The following is a 22942-nucleotide window of genomic DNA, read 5'->3' on the forward strand; positions in this document are numbered from 1 at the left end:
CCAGTATTGCATTTTATCATCAAGGTTTTGGAATTAAACTAAGAAATTTTGATTCAACAATTTATCTTTGATATATAAATGATAATGACATATACAAACTATGCATGTGCCTTTCCACATTCTCATTCGTTTTCTTTTCTTTTATTTTTTTATTTTTTTTTTATTTTTTAAAGTAATCGATCGGGTGTGACTTGGTAGGGCCGCAAGGCTAGGCGTAAATGTTTTCGGAAGATGAATCAAAATAAAATGACTTATGTATCATTAATTATCGAATTTATTTAATTAATAATACAACATTATTAATTAAACCCCTCTGACTATAATATAGAATATGTACCAACTTAATTTGAGCACTATTCATATTAAAAATTTCCTCGTCGGCTCTTATAATGAAGCTCTTAAATTATTTCACCATAAAATTCAAATTCATTTGAGCGCCATGCCTATTGAAATTTTTTATATATGGTTCTTATAGTGAAATTCGTTCATATCATCATAAACTTAATTAAATTGAAAGTCATACATTTTAGGAAAAAATAAATGCATGGATGAGGAGGAAGCTGCTGCTCATTAATGGTATATAATTAAGCTTTAAGGCCACTAAGGCCAGAATAATAAAATGATCAATAAAATGCTATAAAATAATTAACCTTGATGAAAACCATCATTTATAATTTCAGAAACATTCATGTCGTATTATCAAAAATCAATAAATAAATATACGGAAACGTACTTGAATTCAAAATGCTTTACTCTCTAGAGTCGTTCTGTTTATCTTCTAAATTAATACGTTTTCCAAGAGAATCCTTTAGCTTTCTTTCTGCACTCTCTGTGATGATGGGATGTCAAAAAAGACTAGAATATTATGTGTGATCTGAGGACCATAAGGACTTATATAAATAACTTTTTTGTTATCATCAGACATTCATATTTTAGTCCGTCATAGAAATATAAATTACTTTTAAACCTCTACACATTAAAGGCTCACACCCTATTAGATATAATAAAACCTAAATTATTGAAAACTTTAATAAATCACTTTTAATTAGGCTTAATCTTATAAGATAGTCTGTAATACAAAATTATGAGTAATGATATTTCATCCCCTCATTTTATCTCACTAACCCTCACTTTTAAATTAATATAGTATCTTTCTAAAACTACCCTTACTTCCAAGAAAACTTTTTTTTAATTTCACATTCTTTCTTTGAATTAAATTCAAAACCCACACAGCAAAACTATAAAATTCCTGTCACAATGTATCTTGACATATTTCAAACTAGAACTAATCCATTCTTTTTTAGAAGAAACCAAATTAAAGAATCTAGCTTCATTTCAAGTTTCAATCATGCAAAATTCTTTAAAGAAATATTAAAACCCTTCTTAAGTAGCAAAAGAGATCAACAATTACTTCACAATAGTTTATACAAATTAATATTATTAATTTTTAAAAAAAGATTAAATACAAAGGAAACGGTGAAATGAAATTCTAGCCAAAATTTCAAAATGAGATTGCTTTATGGCGTGCGAGAAGTGGCTTCCTTGGTCACATGGCACGAAGCAGTGCAGCACAACGGCTCTGCCCTGCATCATGCATCGTGAGGCGTGGCAATTCTTTGCCCTAGTGTGAAGTAGGGTGGCTTAGTGTTGCACTATAGATCATGGGGAAGTATATCATTTTCTTTAAAAATACTCGTATATGGTGGTGCCTGAGTGAGTGAGTGAGTGCAAAGGAGATGAGAGTGAAAAGAAGAAAAAAACATGTTTATATTTTAATAAGGGTAAATTTGAAAATAAGTGGTACTAATTGAATAATGATGTTAGTGAGAAAATTGGAGGGGGTTAAATTTCACTACTCCGCAATTATTTATATATAAGCTCAACGTTGGATTAAGGATCTAACATTAAATTAATACTTAACTAATCTAACCAAGGTTTGGAGGGGTTTAAAACATGAAGGGTTCTTATTTCTTTCATAGAGGGTTTTGTCCATTTTTCATTAACAATAACATCAAGATGTGAAATATTTCGAATAGATCTTGTGGTCCTAGTATACATCCAGTGTGTTGAATGGTTTTTGTGATTCATGTGCAAACTACCTAATTTGATTGAAAGCAACTTGTGATTCCTGTGCAAACTGCCTAATTTGATTGAAAGCAACTGTTAATTTAATTTGACGATCATCTTTCTGTATAAATATGCATGCAGCCTCCTCTTCATTCCATCAAGAATTGCTTTTTGCTTACTTCGATAGCCATTATTTTGCTGTTCATACTTTTGAATCAAATTATCTCCATGGATTTCCTTTTTAATCTTGAAAATATTCCGACTTATGAATCTAAATTACCATTTACAACCATTATTTTTGTGACACTGATTGCTCTTATTGCTGGTTTCTTCAAATTTAACAAAGTGTTGCCAATTCTAGGCAACAGATTTGCACCAGGATCATTCGGCACTGTTGCAAGGGCAAGCTTTCTGTATCCTCAAATTATCCGGAGATTTGCAAAGGATATGTTTTCATTTGTTAAGAATTAACTATTCAAAGAGATAATCAAACTCCCATAAGATAAAGCTCTTTCAAAATACAATATATTGATACGCATGTCATATAAAATTTTGCCCTTTTTTTGTTAGTTTATTTCTTTATCCGGACAGGGTTTGAAGCAACATTAATATTTTGCACTAAGCATTATGCATGTACTAGTTCTATGTATTCAAATTACGTGACAGTAATCCACCATGTGCTTTTCAACACATACAGTGTTAACATTTTCTTCAAAATAATTTCAGGAAAAAAACAAGCGGCAACCTCTCCCTCCAGGCCCAGCTCCGTGGCCAATTGTCGGAAACCTTCCAGAAATGTGGAGAAACAAGCCAACTTTCAAGTGGATTCATGGTCTCATGAGAGAACTGAACACGAACATTTGTTGCATCCGTCTAGGAAATGTTCATGTTATCCCAGTGACTTCGCCAGAAATTGCCCTAGAATTTTTAAAAGTTAATGACTCAGTTTTTGCATCAAGGCCCCTTACAATGGGGACAGAGTACCTCAGCGGTGGATTCTTGTCAATAACAGTTGTGCCGTGGGGACAGCAATGGAAGAAAATGAGAAAGGTGGTATCTTCTCATGTGTTAAATTCATTAAGACTTCACTCTTTACTCGTTAAGAGAAGAGAAGAAGCTGACGATCTTGTTAGCTTCGTTTATAATCAATACTTTCGCAATAACGTTGATTCTGTCATAAATGTAAGACTTGTAGCTCGTCGTTATTGTGGAAACGTGATTAGGAAAATCATGTTTAGCAGGAGGTATTTTGGTGAAGGAAAAGATAGTGGAGGACCAGGATTTCAAGAAGAAGAGCACGTTGAATCACTCTTTATTGTACTTAACCACATCTACTCTTTCATTCTATCAGATTACATTCCTTGGCTGAGAGTGTTAGATTTAGAAGGCCATGAAAGGATTGTAAGTGATGCTATGAGAACGATCTCCAAGTATCACGATCCGATTATAGATGAGAGGGTTCGACAATGGAGATGTGGGAAGAAGAAGGAGGCTGAGGACCTGCTTGACGCCTTCATTTCAGCGAAGGATGAAAATGGGAAGCCATGGTTATCAGTCCCCGAGATCAAAGCCCAATGCACGGTAAAGAGATACAAAGGAGATTGCTGTTATTTTTCCTTAATAGTTTTTGTGTTTTACCAATTATTCCTTACAGTTCATAATATCTTTATAGTTTCTGAGTTTTACCAATTATTCTTAACAGTTTTCATAATATTGAGCTACACATCAAAACTTTAACTCAAAAAAATGATTATTTTATGGCCAGGATGAGTTTTCTTATGAAGTTTTGAAATCAAAGGGATCAGAGGTGGAAAATTACTTGAGTTACTAATTAACTCTACTAAATCTATTAATGTAACCCCTGTCAAATTTATAAAAATAACCTCCTAAACTCATATATCCATAAAGTTAACCTGTGTATATATTTTACAAAATGTTGATGTGCTCGCTTTACAAAAATAGAGATTACTGAGTACTAGACCAGTCCTTTCTCACAATATTATATGTTTATTGAAGGAATTGATGGTTGCAACAGTGGACAATCCTTCAAATGCAGTGGAATGGGCAATAGCAGAGATGATCAATCAGCCTGATATCCTCAAAAAGGCAACAGACGAAATAGACAGGGTTGTTGGAAAAGGGAGACTTGTTCAAGAATCAGACATCCCCCATCTCAACTACGTCAAGGCTTGTTTAAGGGAAGCTTTTCGCATTCATCCCGTTGTACCATTTAACGTACCTCATGTCTCAACATGTGACGCCACAATTGCTGGGTACTTCATTCCAAAAGGCAGTCATGTTTTGCTAAGCCGACAAGGGCTCGGTCGGAACCCCGAAGTTTGGGAAGATCCTTTAAAATTCAAACCAGAACGCCATATTAATTTGGCAGATCATCATCATCAAGTTGAGCTCACCGAACCAGAATTAAAATTCATTTCATTTAGTAGAGGAAGACGTGGTTGCATGGGCGTGGCACTTGGGTCTGAGATGACTGTAATGTTATTGGCAAGACTTCTTCATGGATTTGATTGGAGCGTGCCATCGAACGAGGAGAAAATTGATTTAGCAGAGTCGAAATCTGATCTCTTTATGGCTAAACCCTTGCATGCACGTGCAATGCCTCGTTTGCCTGCTGAGCTATACCCGGCCTAATTCCTAATATAAAATATGTACCCAGTATCGAAATAAAATAGCTGTCGAAATACAAAAGTTCGAAGTAGAACAAATAATTGCTGATGCAAACCAAGCCTTTGTTTTCATGATGTGAATTCCATGAAACATGAAAAGAATAAATCAATAAATCGAAATTATGGGTAAATTTTATTACCATGCGACTCTATAAATTAAGCCTCGGCTTTTATGGCCACTTATTTATAGCATTTGTTTTTATATCAAGAAAATGTATCATCATGCAAAAATATCGATTACCTCAATTCAGGCCCTTCTGGAAAGTTAAAATTTGTGATTGAGGAAGTAAAGAAAAGAAAAGAAAAGAAAATAAAGAAAAACCGAAGAAGGTAAGAAGTGGCTCCTTGGGGGAGAGGGCGACCAAAGAAATAGAAGAAAGAAAAGGGTGCGTTTTGTATTATTTTTCAATTGGTATTCTTTACATTTATTTTAGAGAAAATGATATTTGATTTTGATCTTATCTGCTCAAAAGAAAATTTTATTTAGTAACTTGTTTTAAAATAGTATGTAAAAATAAAAACAGTGAAAACATATTTGGTTATTTGAGAAAAGTAAAATTACACTGTATTTTTTAATTTTTTCATTATAAATTTAATTAGAATAAAATGAAAATGAACTTGTAAAAAAGTATTTAATTGCCTATCACCAATAAAACAACTTCAGAACTTATTACTTTTTCTTTTTTTTTAACTGTTCATATTTTGTTCTTTCGAAAAAAATAAAAAAAATAATCTGCCTTTAATATTTTATGTAAAAGAAATCTACAGAAAAATTATTAAGCATAGTTATTGAATATCAGTGAGCAAGACAGGGATAACAATAAGTAAAATGAAAAAAGATTAAAGAGTATGAGAAGTCCTAGTACATGGGCACCTATAAGAGGAGAAATTCTAGAGTACCTCTAAATTACTATATCAATTATATAATAAGAAATATTTTGGTTTGTGCGTATTTATTTTGAAGAATTAGCATGCAATTGGTGGTTCTATAAAATTCAAATACATGTTTCATATATGCGTTCAGTGATTGTATTATCTTTGATGTATTCTAATATTAGAGGTACTATATTAGCTATATAACAAATAAATGAAGCTATAATATTTATGTATTTATTTTGAAAACCATTATAAGTGGTGATTCTATTAAATTTAATTATACATGTTGTTGTGCGCAGAATGCGGAATCAAGTGCACCAAATAATCACAGCAAAATAAATGACACAATAATTTAACGTGATTCGACAATATGCCTACATCCACGAGAGCAAAAGAAAAATAATTATACAGTATAACCTCTATAAATTAATAATGTCGGGACCATAGAAATTTATTAATTTAGAGAGATATTAATTAATCGATAAATTAATAATTTATTAATTTATAGAGTGTGTTTACAGTACAAAGAACTAACATTTAATTGACTGAAAATTCATTGTATTTTACAAATATAATCAATAGACTTTAAATAAATTCATCAAATAAATAATGTATACTTGATTAAATAAATTCATGAATTTTACTAAATGTATTCCATGAACTAAACTAGATGTTAGTTATTAAATTGTATAAATTGAATTAGAACTAATCTAATGTACCTATCTACTTGATTAATTAAATTCATGTATTTACATAAATTTATCTAAATGTATTCAATGAACTAAACTTCAAGAAGATTTAAACTTAGAGATGAGATTCAACTAGATTTAAACTTCAAGAAAAAACAAGTTACAATAGACTCATATTTTAATAAATTGACATAGTCAGTTACATTTGTAATTTCACAGTATTTGTAATTTCTACAATTATTAATTTATGATATAAATGGGACCACAGAGTTATATAGGAGTTCTCAGAAAAACTATTATCTTATTAATTTATCGAAATTATTAATTTAGCTTTAGGGCCCAAGTCGGAACCGCAAAAAATTATTATATTATAGAGATTATTAATTTATCGAGTATTAATTTATAGAGGTTATACTGTATTACTAATAATTATTTTGAGTACAATATTTTAGTAAAGAAACCTCACTTTCCAAAACCTAAATACACTCAGTACTTTCACACACATTTAAAAGGAAAAACCTCTCAAATACACACGCTCTCTAATTGCTCACTCTCTCAAAAATTCTTCACTTGGATTGTTTCTCTCAATTTCGGGATGCATTCACCGAAGGAATGCCTTGGTATTTAGTGGAGAGCTTCTCTTCATTCAGCTTAACAATTGCAAGTACATGCTCAACTTTCCATTTTCAAAGTTCATTTGGTGGGCACCGAATTTGGTGTCCATATTTTTGCCAATTTGTCAAAAAGCTTTCTTTTGACTTATCAATTTTCAACAATTCTCCACTTCGGCGAAATTTTGTCCAAATCTGAATCGATTACCAATGAACCATCATTCCAAAGTGGCTGCGTCTCTGTGGCTGTCTACGTACCCAAAATTTGGGATCAAGCTAATTGTAGTTCACTTTTCTCCTGAAAATTCATCACGTTCTCATGATTTGAATTAGTTTCAAGCAATCTTGAAACTTAACTTCAGAAATCATCTTTGTCAACATATTTGATGGATTATCCTTGGTATCGATCTTTTTCAACAACACAATACCGCTCTCGATAACTCCCTCACATAGTAATATTTTACATCTATATGTTTTGTTCGAGCAAGATATGTTTAGTTTTTCGCCAGGAATATCGTGCTTTAATTATCACAAAAGACCTCAATGTTCTCTTGAATTAATCTCAAATCACCTAACAAGTCTTTTAACCAAATAGCTTCCTTTACAGCCTCAGTTGCTGCAATGTACTTTGCTTCTAGAGTGGAGAGAGCAATTGTCGATTGTAGAATCGACCTCCAACTAATCGAACCTCCACCCAAAGTAAATACATAGCCCGTTGTTGATATTTTCTTATCAAGATCTTCGTGTCCACATTTTTAAAAAAATTGGCCAACATTTGGCCAATTTGTCAAAAAACTTTTTTTTAACTTACCAATTTTCATGTCATATATGTCTATTAATTAATTATAATACTTTTAATTTATTCTAAAATTTCTCTCGAGAGTGGGTGGGGCCATCTACAAGATTAAATTGAAATTTTATCCACATTCGTCATTCCATAGCCATATATGTGGTCTCAAACGGGCCACCACCATAACTCCAATTTGGTGAAATTTTAAATGAAAGATCAGAAACATATTGGGCCTATAATAAACAAGTATGATGCAAATGAAACAGAAAAACATAAATGGATTTGGACGGACTGGTACCACCACATCTGATTTGGAGTACCTGTCCGTCTCTTTTTGAACAGATAGATAGCCAACTGAAATAGTGATTCTGCTTGCAGGCAATCGCAAAGAAGCTAGCAGACCTCAGTGGCAAGGGCGTAACAACAATCATTGGAGGTGGAGACTCTGTTGCCACGTTGAAAATGTTGGAGTTGCCAGTGTCATGAACCACATATCAACTAGCGGTGCTGGTGGTGGTGCCGGTTTGGAGTTGCCGGAAGGCAAAGAGCTTCCAGTTGTCGTAGCTTTTGATGAAGCTACACCAGTTGCCGTCTGAGATCAAAATTATTATTATTTTCTTTGGGCCACTTGTCATTTAAGTTTGTAAACGAGAAATGAAACCGTGCAGGAAGATATGAGTTCATCTTGTAAATTTTCATCTTTGTGATCAATGTATGGTCCCATAATTGCAGAAATTGCTACCAAATCACTGTATGGGTAGGGCAAACAGAGCCACCCAATCTTTTTCAAGTAAATTGGTTCATTTCCTCTGTATTTCCCAACCAGTACACATGATGTCAATATGATACCTTGACGGAAAAAGACTTGTCAAGCAAGTCTGCTCACGTGATGTTCTTGAGTTCAAGCCACAAAACATCACCGTGAGTTCAAGCCACAAAACATCACCGTGAGTTCAAGCCACAAAAATTATAGATCTTTGTTGATTTTTAGATGCCTCTCAATTTCTTTAAAGCCGCGAAAATGACATGTAATGACTTTTAGACCCTACTTTCTGAAAGGCTGTTTGGTTCATTTCATTATCTATGAGTCAATACAGAACATATCATACTATCATACTCATACTTTATTATTTGGTATTGTAGTACGTTTCCTATGTTCATAATTTTTTAATATCGAATTTTAGTTGGCCCTAGTAGAGGGTCTCACTTAAAAGTCACACATTGGAACCCACTTGGCATATGGTACTCCCCACCCATTGACAAGTTGACATATGGAACCTTATTAGTGAAAATACCTAAACTCTAAAATCTGCTTTAGAATTCTAATTCAAAATTATATCCAATTAAAATTTTTATTTTCCTCTTCCGCCTCCATAAATCATTCAAATTTTCACATGAAATATTTCAGGATCGGAATTATTTCAAGCTTTCAATTTCCTATTTTATCACATGTTGTTATACCTTTTGCATCACTGATTCGTTTCTCTTTTTTGTTTTCAAGAATTGTTTTGTTCAAAACTCATTCTCTCTCTCCGTCTTTTCTTTTTCGCCGCTGCGGTTCCAATATCCAAGGTAATGCATTGGATGGTTGGTGGCTGTAACTAATTTTAACCTATTGGCTGCAACTAATTTTGAATTTGATAGATAATAAAATTATTTTTATATTAATTTTTATATTTAATTAGTTCATGGATAGGAAATTATTAAAAATTCTTAGCTCACAAACCAATCCACAAAATGGTGAATTAGATATGAATTGGATCAAATTTGCATCTAATCCGCAGACGTATAGATTGAATTTTACCATTCCGTGGATTGGATTGGATTAAAAATTTATAATCCACAAAATTCAATCTACGAACACCCCTAATTTACTCTTAAGACTCGATTTTAGTAAGAAATTATGTACTTGCTTTCTGAAGCTGCATTACATCATCTGGAAGGGGATATTTCCATCGATTTTAATGTTTTAGTTTCAAGAGCATTAAAATGTCAGTTTAATATTATTTTTGGAATAATATTAAAGTGAACATTAGATCGTTATCCAATCTACAAAACCTGAAGATTTCATTAGAAGTGAGCATTGCCAATACCCTACTTCCATTATGACGATCTGGAAGTGCTTCTCCAAGATACTTCCGCACTTCATTTGTAAGTACATCTTCAAGCACAATCAAGTACCTCTTGTTTTTGAGGTAATCATGAAGTGCAGTTTTCCTTTGTCGAAAACCTTTACCCATAATTTCCCTTAATGCAGATTGAGGCATCATAATCTTCAATATGTTATCCAAAATTACGTAGGGATCCAAGTTTGCGGACACCCAAGCATGACAATGAAAATAACTTTTCACATAATCGCTGTTGTAAGCCTCTGCAGCAAAAACAGCCTTGTCGAACCCGTAGCTGTCAATAACTGCAACCACAGAAAGCTGAGGAGGTCCCTCTATCAATTGATTTAACAATTCCTCCATTGCATCATCCGGTAGACTCACGACTCACTTTGTCCCTCTGCAATTTTAGCAATAAATCAAATTTCATGTACTCTATCCATAAACTGAAATTATTGACGTAGAAGCGGGGTTAAACTTGTTGCATCTGTTGTTTAATATCAACGAATTTACTTTCAAGTCCTCTAAGAGCATCACACAGCGCTCCTTGGAACTTCTTTCACCGTTTTGTTGCATGCTGCTCATAATGAACGTGTCAATGGCTTTCTCATATTCATGGACCAAGTAATTGATTTCTTTCAAAATGCCCTGAAGTTTTGATAGAGTAATGTCTCTATCAAGTTTATATACAATCAGAACCATTTCGACTTTATAATCCCTTTGAAAAGAAGAATAAATGGATTCAATCATAGTTTGAAGCTTCTGAACTTGTTCCATTGCAGTATTCGGTAAAGGCAACATTCTTTGTTCACTTGCCAATAGCCTTTTCAACCTCTCTGAAAATAATCCGAGATGCACGTCCATGTCTCCCTCTCTCGCTACTAAAATTGGAATAGAGAATCAGCCTGAATCAGGGGAAGAATCAGAGCACAACAGGGAAACTACTCTACACATTCATTTGCTCGGCAATGATTAACTAGAAAGCAAGCCAAGAGATAGTAAAATAGAAAAATGTTAAAAAGGGAAATATGGTCTTGAAAATTTATTATTAACCAAATTATTCATGTAGATGCAATCATATTAAGGTCACTTACAAGCGAAAGCGAGAGATAAACAAAATTTCAATTGGCCATAAACAAGATTTCAAGTGGCCTTTTGAGGATCTAAACTATGGAATTTGAACAAATTTCTTTGGAAATTGCAGCATGGAACTGAGTGTTGTGCCTCTCGTCAAGAACTTATTATGCACCCAAATTCAAGACCATTTTCCCCCAATTCTACCTATCCTAATCTATCCTCACGCTGCTACTTATAATCTAATTAATAATTTATAATCCGTTACCGTTTGAATGTACTCAAAGGTTTGACAAGACAAGTTTGGAAAGCCAATGTGATCTGGTGAGTACTAGTACTCATCATATAGAACCTGGACACATGGCACAATTCTTTTTGACTTCTTATGAGTTAAGTTGAAATTATAGATTAACTAAACAACACCACATGACATTGAGGCTTACCATAAGGTGAGCACCGTCGTGCCTACCAATTCACTGCTCTATATAACGATGTATACAACATTGCCATTGACATGCAATTATCTTCTCGTGATTGCAATCAAAAGAGACTATTTACATCAGCACGACAATTAGATTAAATAGCTGCTTTAAAATATCGAATTGAAAATATGCTCGTGCATCGAAAGGAAAATGGAAGGAAAAATCATTAATTTAAGCATTCATGGCAAAGAGAAGCAACAAAATATGCTGGTTCAAGAAAAGAACAATATTGAAAAGAGTATGACATAATAAATAACCGATGCCTTTCATTGATTTAAAAATGATTAGGTCAAAGCAAGCTGGCAAAAAGAGAACGTAAGGAAGGCATCTCATCATCACTTAACAGCTAAAGGAAATAAAGACATTAGTTTCTTTTTTAAGTAATAAAGATTAAATATATATATATGTCAATAACTCCTTACTTGATTTGGTACCATTCTCTCTTTATTCGAGGAGATTTCTCGTCTTCATCCTACTAAATTTATTAAAGAATTAGGGCAAAATTTTTAATGAGATGGAGAATGGGGGTAAGTCTCCCTACTCCCACCCCACCCTATTGCCATCTCTAAGGAATGAATATAAAAGTTGTTTGGTACGAAGGATAAATATTGTGATTGGACAAGTTTTTTCTAATCCCAAGCTTATCCCATGTTTGACATGGTCATCGAGCGAATATAAAAGTTGCGAATTCCATGTAGGACCAATGTATTAATCATCTTGAAGCAATCTCAATGGCCTTTAGACCAAATGCCTCCAGCAAGAACGACAGGAATCCATTACATTGATGTTGTTACTGCTTTATTTGTCAAGGTTGTAGAACTCAAAAAGCAAATAGTAAATAAGAACTCCAATGTCATGTTTGCTCCAAGTGATGTATGTGATTTTTGTAGAGGCATCCATGCAAGTGATGAATGTCAAGTTGGAAATTCTTTTGCACCATCTACTACCGAACAAGCTCATTTGGTATCCAACTTATCAACATCAACATAATCTTTATTCCGATACCTACAATCTAGCTTAGAGAAGCCATCCGGATTTTTCATGGAGCAGCAGTCAAACTAGAGATGGCAATTTAGCCCGGACCCGGACGAACCCGGATAATCCAGTCCAGGTTGAACCTGTACTAGATTAAAAATAAATCCGAATCCGGATGTGATTTTTCCAACCCGGACGTTTCCGGGTCTGGTTCCGGGTTCACATAAATCCGCATATGAGGAACCCGGACCCGGATGTCCTTATTTTAATATTATATTTAAATTATTTTTTTAATATAAAAAGGGGAAAAAAGTCAATAACCCTAGTTCACACTTTCACTTCACAGCCGCCAATTCATTCTTCTCCTATATCTTCACCTTTTCTCTTCTCTTCTCTTCATCAAATCATCCTTTTCGTCTCTCTTCAGTTCTTCTCTTCATCAAATCGTCATTGTCACTCGTCATCACTTCGCATCGTTGTGTTCCCGCTCATCATCATCATCAGCCTTCGTTTGGCAGTCGTTTGTCCATCGCGATCTTGGTTTTGGTTGCTGTTCATCCGCCTTTTGCGAATAACGCTCGCGGCTGTGATGTGTTCATCATCATCATATCATCAACAGCTGCTGTTCGTTGCTTTACCAGACGCCGATTGTTGAAGTTTGTGAACTAAATCCGTGAATCGCGGCTGTGATGTGAATTGTAGACATGAATTTATATTTTGTGAATGTTATATCATAGATTTGTATTTATAAATGGTTTATTGCTTTGAAATTTAAAATGGTTTATTGCTTTGTATTTGATTTGGGTTGAATCTGGTTTTGTAAATTCGTGAAGTGAATTTGTTTTTTTTTTTTATTTGTATGTGATCCGGGTTGAAAACCCGCAATCCGGAAACCCGGATTATTCCGGGTTTAACCCGTACCAGACTCGGTGTCATAAAATCCGGGTCCGGTACAACATTTTAGTGTCCGGGTCCGGAACCGGGAAGGCCAAACCCGGACCCGGTTTTTGCCATCCCTAAGTCAAACTATGGTGCAACCTTCATTAAGGTTCTAGCCATAAGAAAAGAAGTCCAATCTGGAGAAGCTCATCACATAATTAATCACTAAATCCAAGATCAGGTTCCATAATCCAGATGTTGCTATTTAAAATTTAGAAAATAATTTTACCCAGTTTATAATAAAGACTAAATCAACTCTACAAAATCAGGCTACAACTTTATGAAATATTAAGGTTCAAATGTATTAGACGGTAAACTTATTATCCTACAGAACACAAAGCTCTTTCCTAAGCAACACCAAGATAGTTTTAAAGGAGCAAGTGAAGGCAATTACACTTAGAAGTAGTGATGACAATTTTTCCTATTGGGATGGAATGCTCGTTTGGAACAGAATTGGAACATATTTTTATCACCCAAAAAAATAAAGAGACGAGAATGAGATATTTTTTATTCCATATGCATACACGAGACATAATTGAGATTGGTAAATCTTGTCCCATCCTATCCCATTGCCAACCCTAGTTGTTGGTTTCCTTTATTATTAGATTATTGAATTATTGGATATTTTAATATGGTCTAAGTTAGTTATTGCCCAAATTTATAGTTTTTGAAGCGTAAGTCTTAATATTAATATGCAATGGAATCAAATAGACAAATAGAAAATGTTAGCATAAAATTATATTCGAACATGTATGTAGTCAAAATAAAACTATTATTTGATTATTCTACTTTGTATTTATTCAAGATTTTTACTATATTGAATTAGGATGATCCTTAAAAGAAAAAAAAGTCAAAATTTATTTATTTATATATTTGGAACTGTTTAGGATAATAGGATGGGACATGATATTTAACGGGATTGGATTAAGAAAAATTTTTGTCTCAAAAAATAAAGGGATAAGAATAGGACTTTTTTTATCCCACTAATATATACGGGACAGAATTGAGATTGACAAATCCCTTCTCATCCCGTCCCACTTAAAAGTGGCAAACAATTTGAAGATCCATAAAGTGTATTAAAAGAAGCTAAAGAGAACAAGGTGGAACTAGTTAAAGAACCACCAACACCACCAAGATTTCATAGGTGAAAAATTCGAAAATTCTACAATCCCAACCAACAACACGTGGCAAGACCTACGTTTCTCCTGTCCCTTTTCCTAAGCATCTCCAGAAAAATAAATCAAAATATATGTCATTTTATTTATTAACCTATAGATCATATGACATTTATCTGTTTTACTTAACAAACTACGCGTCATCTATTCAGTTGAATCTCATATGATGTTAATAAACGTAAGAAATTATTTATTTTTAATTAATTACATAGAATAATAACTTATTTTAATTATTCATATATTTTTACATGTTTGTTTTCTCTAATCACGAACATAAGTTATTTGTATATTTGAATAAAATTAAGATAAAACTTTAACTTTATACACACATGTATATACACACTTTGGCCTAAATCTAGGAAAATGATTTTAATCTCTCAGTAGGCTCATTCTAAATTTAGTCAAATAATGTAAATTATATGTTATATGTAATACATTTTATTTGAAATATTGATTTTTTTCATTGTATTAAAATATGTAGATAGTTATTTATAAAACTAAAATTAAAACTATTGGCTAAACCAAAAGAAAATTAAAGATAGACTATTTGTCTTAATTTTTTTTTAAAATTATACTTTGCAGAAATTGAAAAAAAAAACTATTAAAAGGACCGCAACTTGCTACCTTAAAGTTAAGAGGGGAGGGGATGCCGATCACCTAATCAATACATAAATTATTGGCAACACTATCAGTTACGCTAAGTAGTATATAGCGGTTATCAATTTTCTATGATCACGTTTTAAGGTCTGCAACATTGACTCAAACATTTTCGTTTTTCATCACTTCAGTTTCTTGCATTTTGCATTGAAAGTGTTTGGGTTGGATTTCTCCTCGCCGTCAGAAAGCTCAATTCAAGGCTGCCTTAAAGGCCCGGCCATTCCTACCTTGAAACAATGGCCCGAAAGCCCGTGAGTTTTATCCCTATTAAATAATCTGTGTGAAATTTAGCTTTATCCCTAAATTACTCCCAACTTTCAAAACCGATGGACGTTAGAGAAAATTTGTGGAAAAATAAGAGAAATGCTGAAAGTTTTATTCAATAAGGAAAACTACAAAAAATTAATTTGTACTTCAAGATATGTTATATACGATACTTTTCTTAAGAAGTTATTTGTCGTACCAATTGAATGATGTAAATGAGTTAGGTAAATAGGCCTTCAATTATAGTGAAACTAGAAAATAGAACCGCGTTTCACGCGACTTTAAAAAAAGAATTTAGTATTATCATTTTTTCTTACTTTACACTTGATGAAACTGATAAAAAATATGAATTGATTTTTTTTTTAAAATGAGGCAGCCTTATAAAAAAAATAAAAAAAGCTATTAGCCAGCAATACAAATAAAGAAGCAATGCAAGATAAAGAATAAAATGAGAGAATATATTATTAGAGAGATTTTATTCATTCCAATTGTGTGTGTACAAAACAAAAAATGAGCTCTCCTTTTATAGTTACATAATCACTCCATGAAATTAATGAAAATTTATGGATCATAATTCCTTGTGAGATAGTGGGAGTTATAGGGAAGCTAAAGGTTGTTAATGGGAGATAGTGGGGAGACTAAGAGATATATGTTATGAACATCTACATTTATTTTAATAAATTCATAACACTCCCCCTTGGATGTTCATTACAAAGAATGTGCCTCATTAAAACATTTACATAATTGTTATTGTGTAATAACAATTAAATTAATTATGAGAAGATGAAAAGCCAAATCTAAAAGAAAATTTCTCTATTTATTAGATAATAGAGAATATACAAAGATGAGAAATGGTGATGCCACATCACCTCCTCAAGTCTCAGCTTTATATAGATACTAGGAAATAAAACCACGCTTCGCGCGGCTTTAGAAAATGAATTTAATATTATCAATTTTTTTTTTACACTCGATAAAACTGATAAAAAATATATATTGATTTTTTTTAAAATGAAGCGGCCTTATAAAACTAATGTTATTTATGAAAGTTAACTACTGTTTTGTTAACGTTAAAAATATATATTAACGTGTATAGTCTAAGTGTACAGACCTTATACCTTTTGTAGTTGATAAGTTCCAAATTAAATTTTGTAATTGAGGATCCTTAGCAATGCGTTGAATTATAAAAGAAATAAGTAAAATACATGTAAAGACTTTTACTAACTTGCACAACATTGGAGATGGTAGAAAATCTTTCAATTAATGATGCTACACAATCTATTTGAAGATTTATGTAGATTTTGCTTGCACTTGTGGCAGAGAAATTAACCTCACCTGTTTAGAGCAAATGTAACCTAAAACGAAACTTGAACAGAATCCAAAATTGTGTATAATATTAAAATAGCCACATTGCATTTGAAAATGTTAATTAGTGGGATCTAAATAAAATAATCACCTTGGAATTTTTTAATGGTCGTAGAAGTTACTATCACAATACAAGGACCCTCGTCTTTTTTGTATAAGTTTGGATCAAACATCTCCCCTAACTTTCCCCATAAAGTAATCTTTGTTGTTACCGAGCTATCCATAAAAATTAACAAAAGTTAATAATGTAAAGAGAACCAATAATTAAAAAATAACATAAATAACTAAAAAATATAAAGTCGTAGTTTTCTTGATTATATTCAACTTACTAATCCGTTAGAATTTTTATATCTATTTTTTTCCAACCAACTCCAACGATCTCAATATCACCCACACCACATAAACTTCCGATAACATCTGTAATATTATGGAAAAATAACATAAACATGTTAAAACATAAGGATTAATAATTTCTAATATACACTTAAAGATTAACAAACATTAATAATTAAAAAAATACCTGAGAGGATTGTGTTATCATTCACACGTAGATCAATCAAATTCGGAGATATGAATTAAAATTCATTAATCGGAATCTTGACAGTTCCTTCTTCTAATCTCTTAAGAGAAGTTATAACTAAGAAAATAATCTTATACTGATTTGAAAGTGGTCTGTACTCGCCTGTAGTTGAAACAACTTTCAAATTCTTGACATTGTACAAAGAACCCTCACTCAACATGTGCTTAAACCTTGTCACTAAAGTTTTCCTGATTGTTGCATGCATTAGATTTTCCTACGAAAAAAAAAACACATACTACATTAAGTGTGAAACAATTGGGAAAAAAATTAGAGAAAACAATGGGAGAATGAATTTTTTATACAACCTTTTCATCAATAAAAATCATGTCAACACTAATCAATTCTCCATTTTGAAATGCAAGTAACGCAACCCAAGAGGGGGGTGAATTGGGTTTTTAAAATTAATGCAATACGATTCGCACAATAAATCAATCTAACGCCTTAATGAAATAGAGAACAATAAATTCAAGCAAGCGTAAAAATAAAAGAGCAAGGGAAGAGAAAAACAAACACGCGGATTTTTACGTGGTTCGGCAATCCCCGCCTACGTCCACGCCTCCAAGCCAACCGAGCTTGAGGATTTCACTATCTAAACCTCCCAAGGCTTCAAGTTTTTACAATTGACTTCCAAGGTGTCAATGAACCTTTACAACCAAAAGATTATCTCCCCAATCTCTTTACCCCAAGTGTTTCCCACACTTAAACACTCACAATTTGGTAAGGAATGAAAATTACAACAAAAACTCTCTTTAAGAGTTGATATGCAACTAATAACTCAACAATGATTCAATCAATAATGATTTGTGTTTTGGAAGCTCAATATATGTTGTATGATCTTATATTTGCGTGTATTGGTTCTTAAAAAGAAGTTTGAGTTGAGTTTTTATAGTGGAAGCCCAAAAACTAGCCGTTATAGGCAAATTCCAGCGCTCAAGCGGTTAGCCGTTTGATTTATCCGGCTAGCCGCTCAGGAACAGTAATACTACCGTTATTTTTTGAATTTGCTACAGTAACACTGTTCATTGAAATTACACTTTGGCCCAAAACTTTCTATAATTATATTATGGCCCAAAACGTCAGAAAACTTTGCAAATAGATCCAATTTCAGAACTTCTCAAAAATAGTTGTATTTCCCAAACTTTTTAAAATTATGATATGGCCCCAATGATTTTATTGTTTCGCACAAAGGTCCTTTTCAACATAATACCCATATTTTTCAAAGTTCTCAAAATCTTTCACTTTAGTTCAAAATATTCATAAATTATAGTATGGCCCAAAATATTTAAAATGTTTGTAAAAACATCCAACTCCGAAATTTGATACTTATTAAAATCAAAGATTTCAAATCTTAGCATTTAAGTCCAATTTACTCAAATCCACAAAATACTTTACTTTATAAAAATAAAATATTTTAGTTTATGAAAAGTATTTAATTAAATTAATCTCTTGAGCTTCTCAAATGCTAAATCATGCATCAATTAAATCATACCGGCTTTACAAGAATTTGTCGCAATAATTCGTCCGTTGAGCTCTAAGCTTTATTCTTGATTTCGCCGTTGTCCGTTGAGTGTCTTCAATCTTGATTTCACTTGATTCACTAGCATAAATATTATCCTTCAAAAACTAGTGTAAATGTGAAATACAATATTTATTATTTTTACTTAAGACACATGTTTGTTATCATCAAAATTACATTATGTGTAGCCATTTAGGCTAACACATTTTTTTTAGTATTAGTAGACTCCCATATCCTACAAAGTCTAACCCTTATCATCCAACTATCTTTATCATTGTTCAACTAATGAAGAAAAGAGTACTCCATGAAGCACACAATACCAAAAATTCAAATAAATCAAACAATAAAAATACAAGTATTTTTCTAAAGAGGGTGTTGATTAAATAAATTAAAAAAAAAACTAAACATAACAAATCTTAAATATTTAGTGTTTAGAGAGCTTGAAGAAGCCAAAAGGCACTAAACAAAAGGTTGCATAATTAAATATGAGATTATGACATTAAAATTAGGCTCTAGTGGCATTGTTGAGGGAAGATGAAAGAACCTCTCTTCCTATGTTAATTTGTTGATGTATTTTAAGTTACTAAAGTTTAATTGCTAGCATAATAAAATTTGAAGGAGCCAAAAGACACTCAACAAAAGGTTGCATAATTAAATATATGATTATGACATTGAAATTAGGCCCTAGTGGCATTGTTGAGGGAAGATGAAAGAACCTCTCTTCCTATGTTAATTAATTCATGTATTTTAAGCCACTAAAGTTTAATTGCTAGCATAATAAAATAAATGAATGCTTCAAAAGACTTATAATTAATTATTATTAATGGTTACATATTGTTAGATTTAAATAGAAAGAGGAAGAAACATGTACAAAGAATATCCACCAATATTTTAGATATTTTAGATAATAGAAAATATAAAAAGATGAGGTTGAGGGAAGATGAAAGAACCTCTCTTACTATGTTAATTAGTTGATGTATTTTAAGGCACTAAAGTTTAGTTGATAGCATAATAAAATTTGAAGAAGCTAAAAGGCACTCAACAAAAGGTTGGATAATTAAATATGAGATTATGGAATTAAAATTAGGCCCTAGTGGCATTGTTGAGGGAAGATGAAAGAACCTCTCTTCCTATGTTAATTAATTGATGTATTTTAAACTACTAAAGTTTAATTGCTAGCAAAATAAAATAAATGAATGTTTCAAAAGACTTATAATTAATTATTATTAATGGTTACATATTGTTGGATTTAAATAGAAAGAGGAAGAAATATGTACAAAGAATATCCACCATTCTTCCTATGTTAATTAGGTGATGTATTTTAAGGCACTAAAGTTTAATTGATAGCATAATAAATTTTGAAAAAGCCAAAAGACAATAAAAAAAGGTTGCATAATTAAATATGAGATTATGGCATTAAAATTAGGGCTTAGTGGCATTGTTGAGAGAAAATGAAAGAACCTCTCTTCCTATGTTAATTAATTCATGTATTTTAAACCACTAAAGTTTAATTGCTAGCATAATAAAATAAATAAATATTTCAAAAGACTTATAATTAATTATTATTAATGATTACATATTGTTGAATTTAAATAGAAAGAGAAAAAAAGTACAAAGAATATCCACCAATATTTTAGATATTTTAGATAATGGAAAATATAAAAAGATGAGAAGATGAAAAATTAATCACTCAATTGAATTAATGAAAAATTATGGATCATAATTCCTTGTGAGATAGTAGGAGTTATAGGGAAGCTAAAGGTTACTAATGGGAGATAGTGAAGAGACTAAGAGATATATGTTATGAACATCTACATTTATTTTAATAAATTCATAACACTCCCCCTTGGATGTTCATTACAAAGAATATGCTTCATTAAAATCTTTACATAATTGTTATTGTGTAATAACAATCAAATTAAATATGAGAAGATGAAAAGCCAAATCTAAAAGAAATTTTATTTATTTATTAGATAATAGAGAATATACAAAGATGAGAAATAGTGATGCCACATCACCTCCTCAAGTCCCAGCTTTATATAGATATATAGATATAATTCATGTATTTTAAGCCACTGAAGTTTAATTGCTAGCATAATAAAATAAATAAATGTTTCAAAAGACCTAAAATATTGTTGAATTTAAATAGAAAGAGAAAAAAAGTACAAAGAATATCCACCAATATTTTAGATATTTTAGATAATAGAAAATATAAAAAGATGAGGAATGATATATATTAATAAAGTTACTATTTATTAAATGAGTTAAATAGAATCAAATTAATTATGAGAAGATGAAAAGCCAAATCTAAAAAATAATTCTCTATTTATTAGATAATAGAGAATATACAAAGAAGCAAAATGGTGATGCCACATCACCTTCTCAAGTCCTAACTTTATAAATGAAAGAACCTCTCTTCCTATGTTAATTAATTCATGTATTTTAAGCCACTAAAGTTTAATTGCTAGCATAATAAAATAAATAAATGTTTCAAAAGACTTATAATTAATGATTACATATTGTTGAATTTAAATAAAAAGAGAAAAAAAAAGTACAAAGAATATCCACCGATATTTTAGATAATAGAAAATATAAAAAGATGAGGAATGATATATATTAATAAAGTTACTATTTATTAAATGAGTTAAATAGAATCAAATTAATTATGAGAAGATGAAAAACCAAATCTAAAAAAAAATTCTCTATTTATTAGATAATAGAGAATATACAAAGAAGCAAAATGGTGATGCCACATCACCTCCTCAAGTCCTAACTTTATATATATATATAGATATAGATATAGATATAATTAATGTATTTTAAGCCACTAAAGTTTAATTGCTAGCATAATAAAATAAATCAATGTTTCAAAAGACTTATAATTAATTATTATTAATGATTACATATTGTTGAATTTAAATAGAAAGAGAAAAAAAACTACAAAGAATATCCATCGATATTTTAGATATTTTAGATAATAGAAAATATCTAAAGATGAGGAATGATATATATTAATAAAGTTACTATTTATTAAATGAGTTAAATACAATTAAATTAATTATGAGAAGATGAAAAGCCAAATCTAAAAAATAATTCTCTATTTATTAGATAATAGAGAATATACAAAGAAGCAAAATGGTGATGTCACATCACCTCCTCAAGTCCTAGCTTTATAAATGAAAGAACCTCTCTTCCTATGTTAATTAATTCATGTATTTTAAGCCACTAAAGTTTAATTGCTAGCATAATAAAATAAATAAATGTTTCAAAAGGCTTATAATTAATGATTACATATTGTTGAATTTAAATAGAAAGAGAAAAAGAAGTACAAAGAATATCCACCAATATTTTAGATATTTTAGATAATAGAAAATATAAAAAGATGAGGAATGATATATATTAATAAAGTTACTATTTATTAAATGAGTTAAATACAATGAAATTAATTATGAGAAGATGAAAAGCCAAATCTAAAAAAAAAATTCTCTATTTATTAGATAATAGAGAATATATAAAGAAGCAAAATGGTGATGCCACATCACCTTCTCAAGTCCTAACTTTATATATATATATAGATATAGATATTTTAGATAATAGAAAATATAAAAAGATGAGGAATGATATATATTAATAAAGTTACTATTTATTAAATGAGTTAAATACAATCAAATTAATTATGAGAAGATGAAAAGTCAAATCTAAAAAAACAATTCTCTATTTATTAGATAATAGAGAATATATAAAGAAGCAAAATGGTGATGCCACATCACCTCCTCAAGTTCTAACTTTATATATATATATAGATAGATATAGATATAGATACTTGTTTTATTATTTCGATTGTGCACCGATGATAGAAAACTCAAATAGTCTTGAATGTTGTGAATCTATATTATTATTGTAGAAAGCAATACATATTGAAGATTTGATGCAAAAATAAATAAATAAATTATTTATGCAGAAATTTGTTTTAGGAAGATGGTGGAAGAATAGAGAGGTGCAGGAAGGTTTCTTGGATAATTCAAACTGAAATTAAAAGGGAAAAAGGGGGAAGGGGGGGGGGGGGGGGGAGGGGGGAAAAACCCGGCCC

General features: G+C 31.2%; 2 protein-coding genes across 2 annotated transcripts; one reads left to right on the forward strand and one right to left on the reverse strand.

Moving 5' to 3' along the window:
• Nucleotides 1-2216: 2216 nt before the first annotated feature.
• Nucleotides 2217-4809, forward strand: LOC18036175 (phenylalanine N-monooxygenase). Its single transcript, XM_006428048.2, has 3 exons — nucleotides 2217-2469; nucleotides 2794-3648; nucleotides 4084-4809. Exons 1-3 carry the CDS (start codon nucleotides 2296-2298, stop codon nucleotides 4717-4719), a joined length of 1665 nt encoding a protein of 554 aa, XP_006428111.2. The 5' UTR covers nucleotides 2217-2295; the 3' UTR covers nucleotides 4720-4809.
• Nucleotides 4810-8351: 3542 nt separating this feature from the next.
• LOC112097027 (disease resistance protein RPM1-like) lies at nucleotides 8352-10191 on the reverse strand. Its single transcript, XM_024181288.1, has 2 exons — nucleotides 9779-10191; nucleotides 8352-8529 (listed from the first exon to the last, which is right to left on the reverse strand). The coding sequence occupies exons 1-2, from the start codon at nucleotides 10189-10191 to the stop codon at nucleotides 8352-8354; spliced, it is 591 nt and encodes a 196-aa protein (XP_024037056.1).
• Between the last annotated feature and the right edge of the window lie 12751 nt (nucleotides 10192-22942).

The sequence above is a fragment of the Citrus clementina genome, unplaced genomic scaffold, assembly GCF_000493195.1.
Source record: "Citrus clementina cultivar Clemenules unplaced genomic scaffold, Citrus_clementina_v1.0 scaffold_7, whole genome shotgun sequence".
Lineage (NCBI taxonomy): Eukaryota > Viridiplantae > Streptophyta > Magnoliopsida > Sapindales > Rutaceae > Citrus > Citrus x clementina.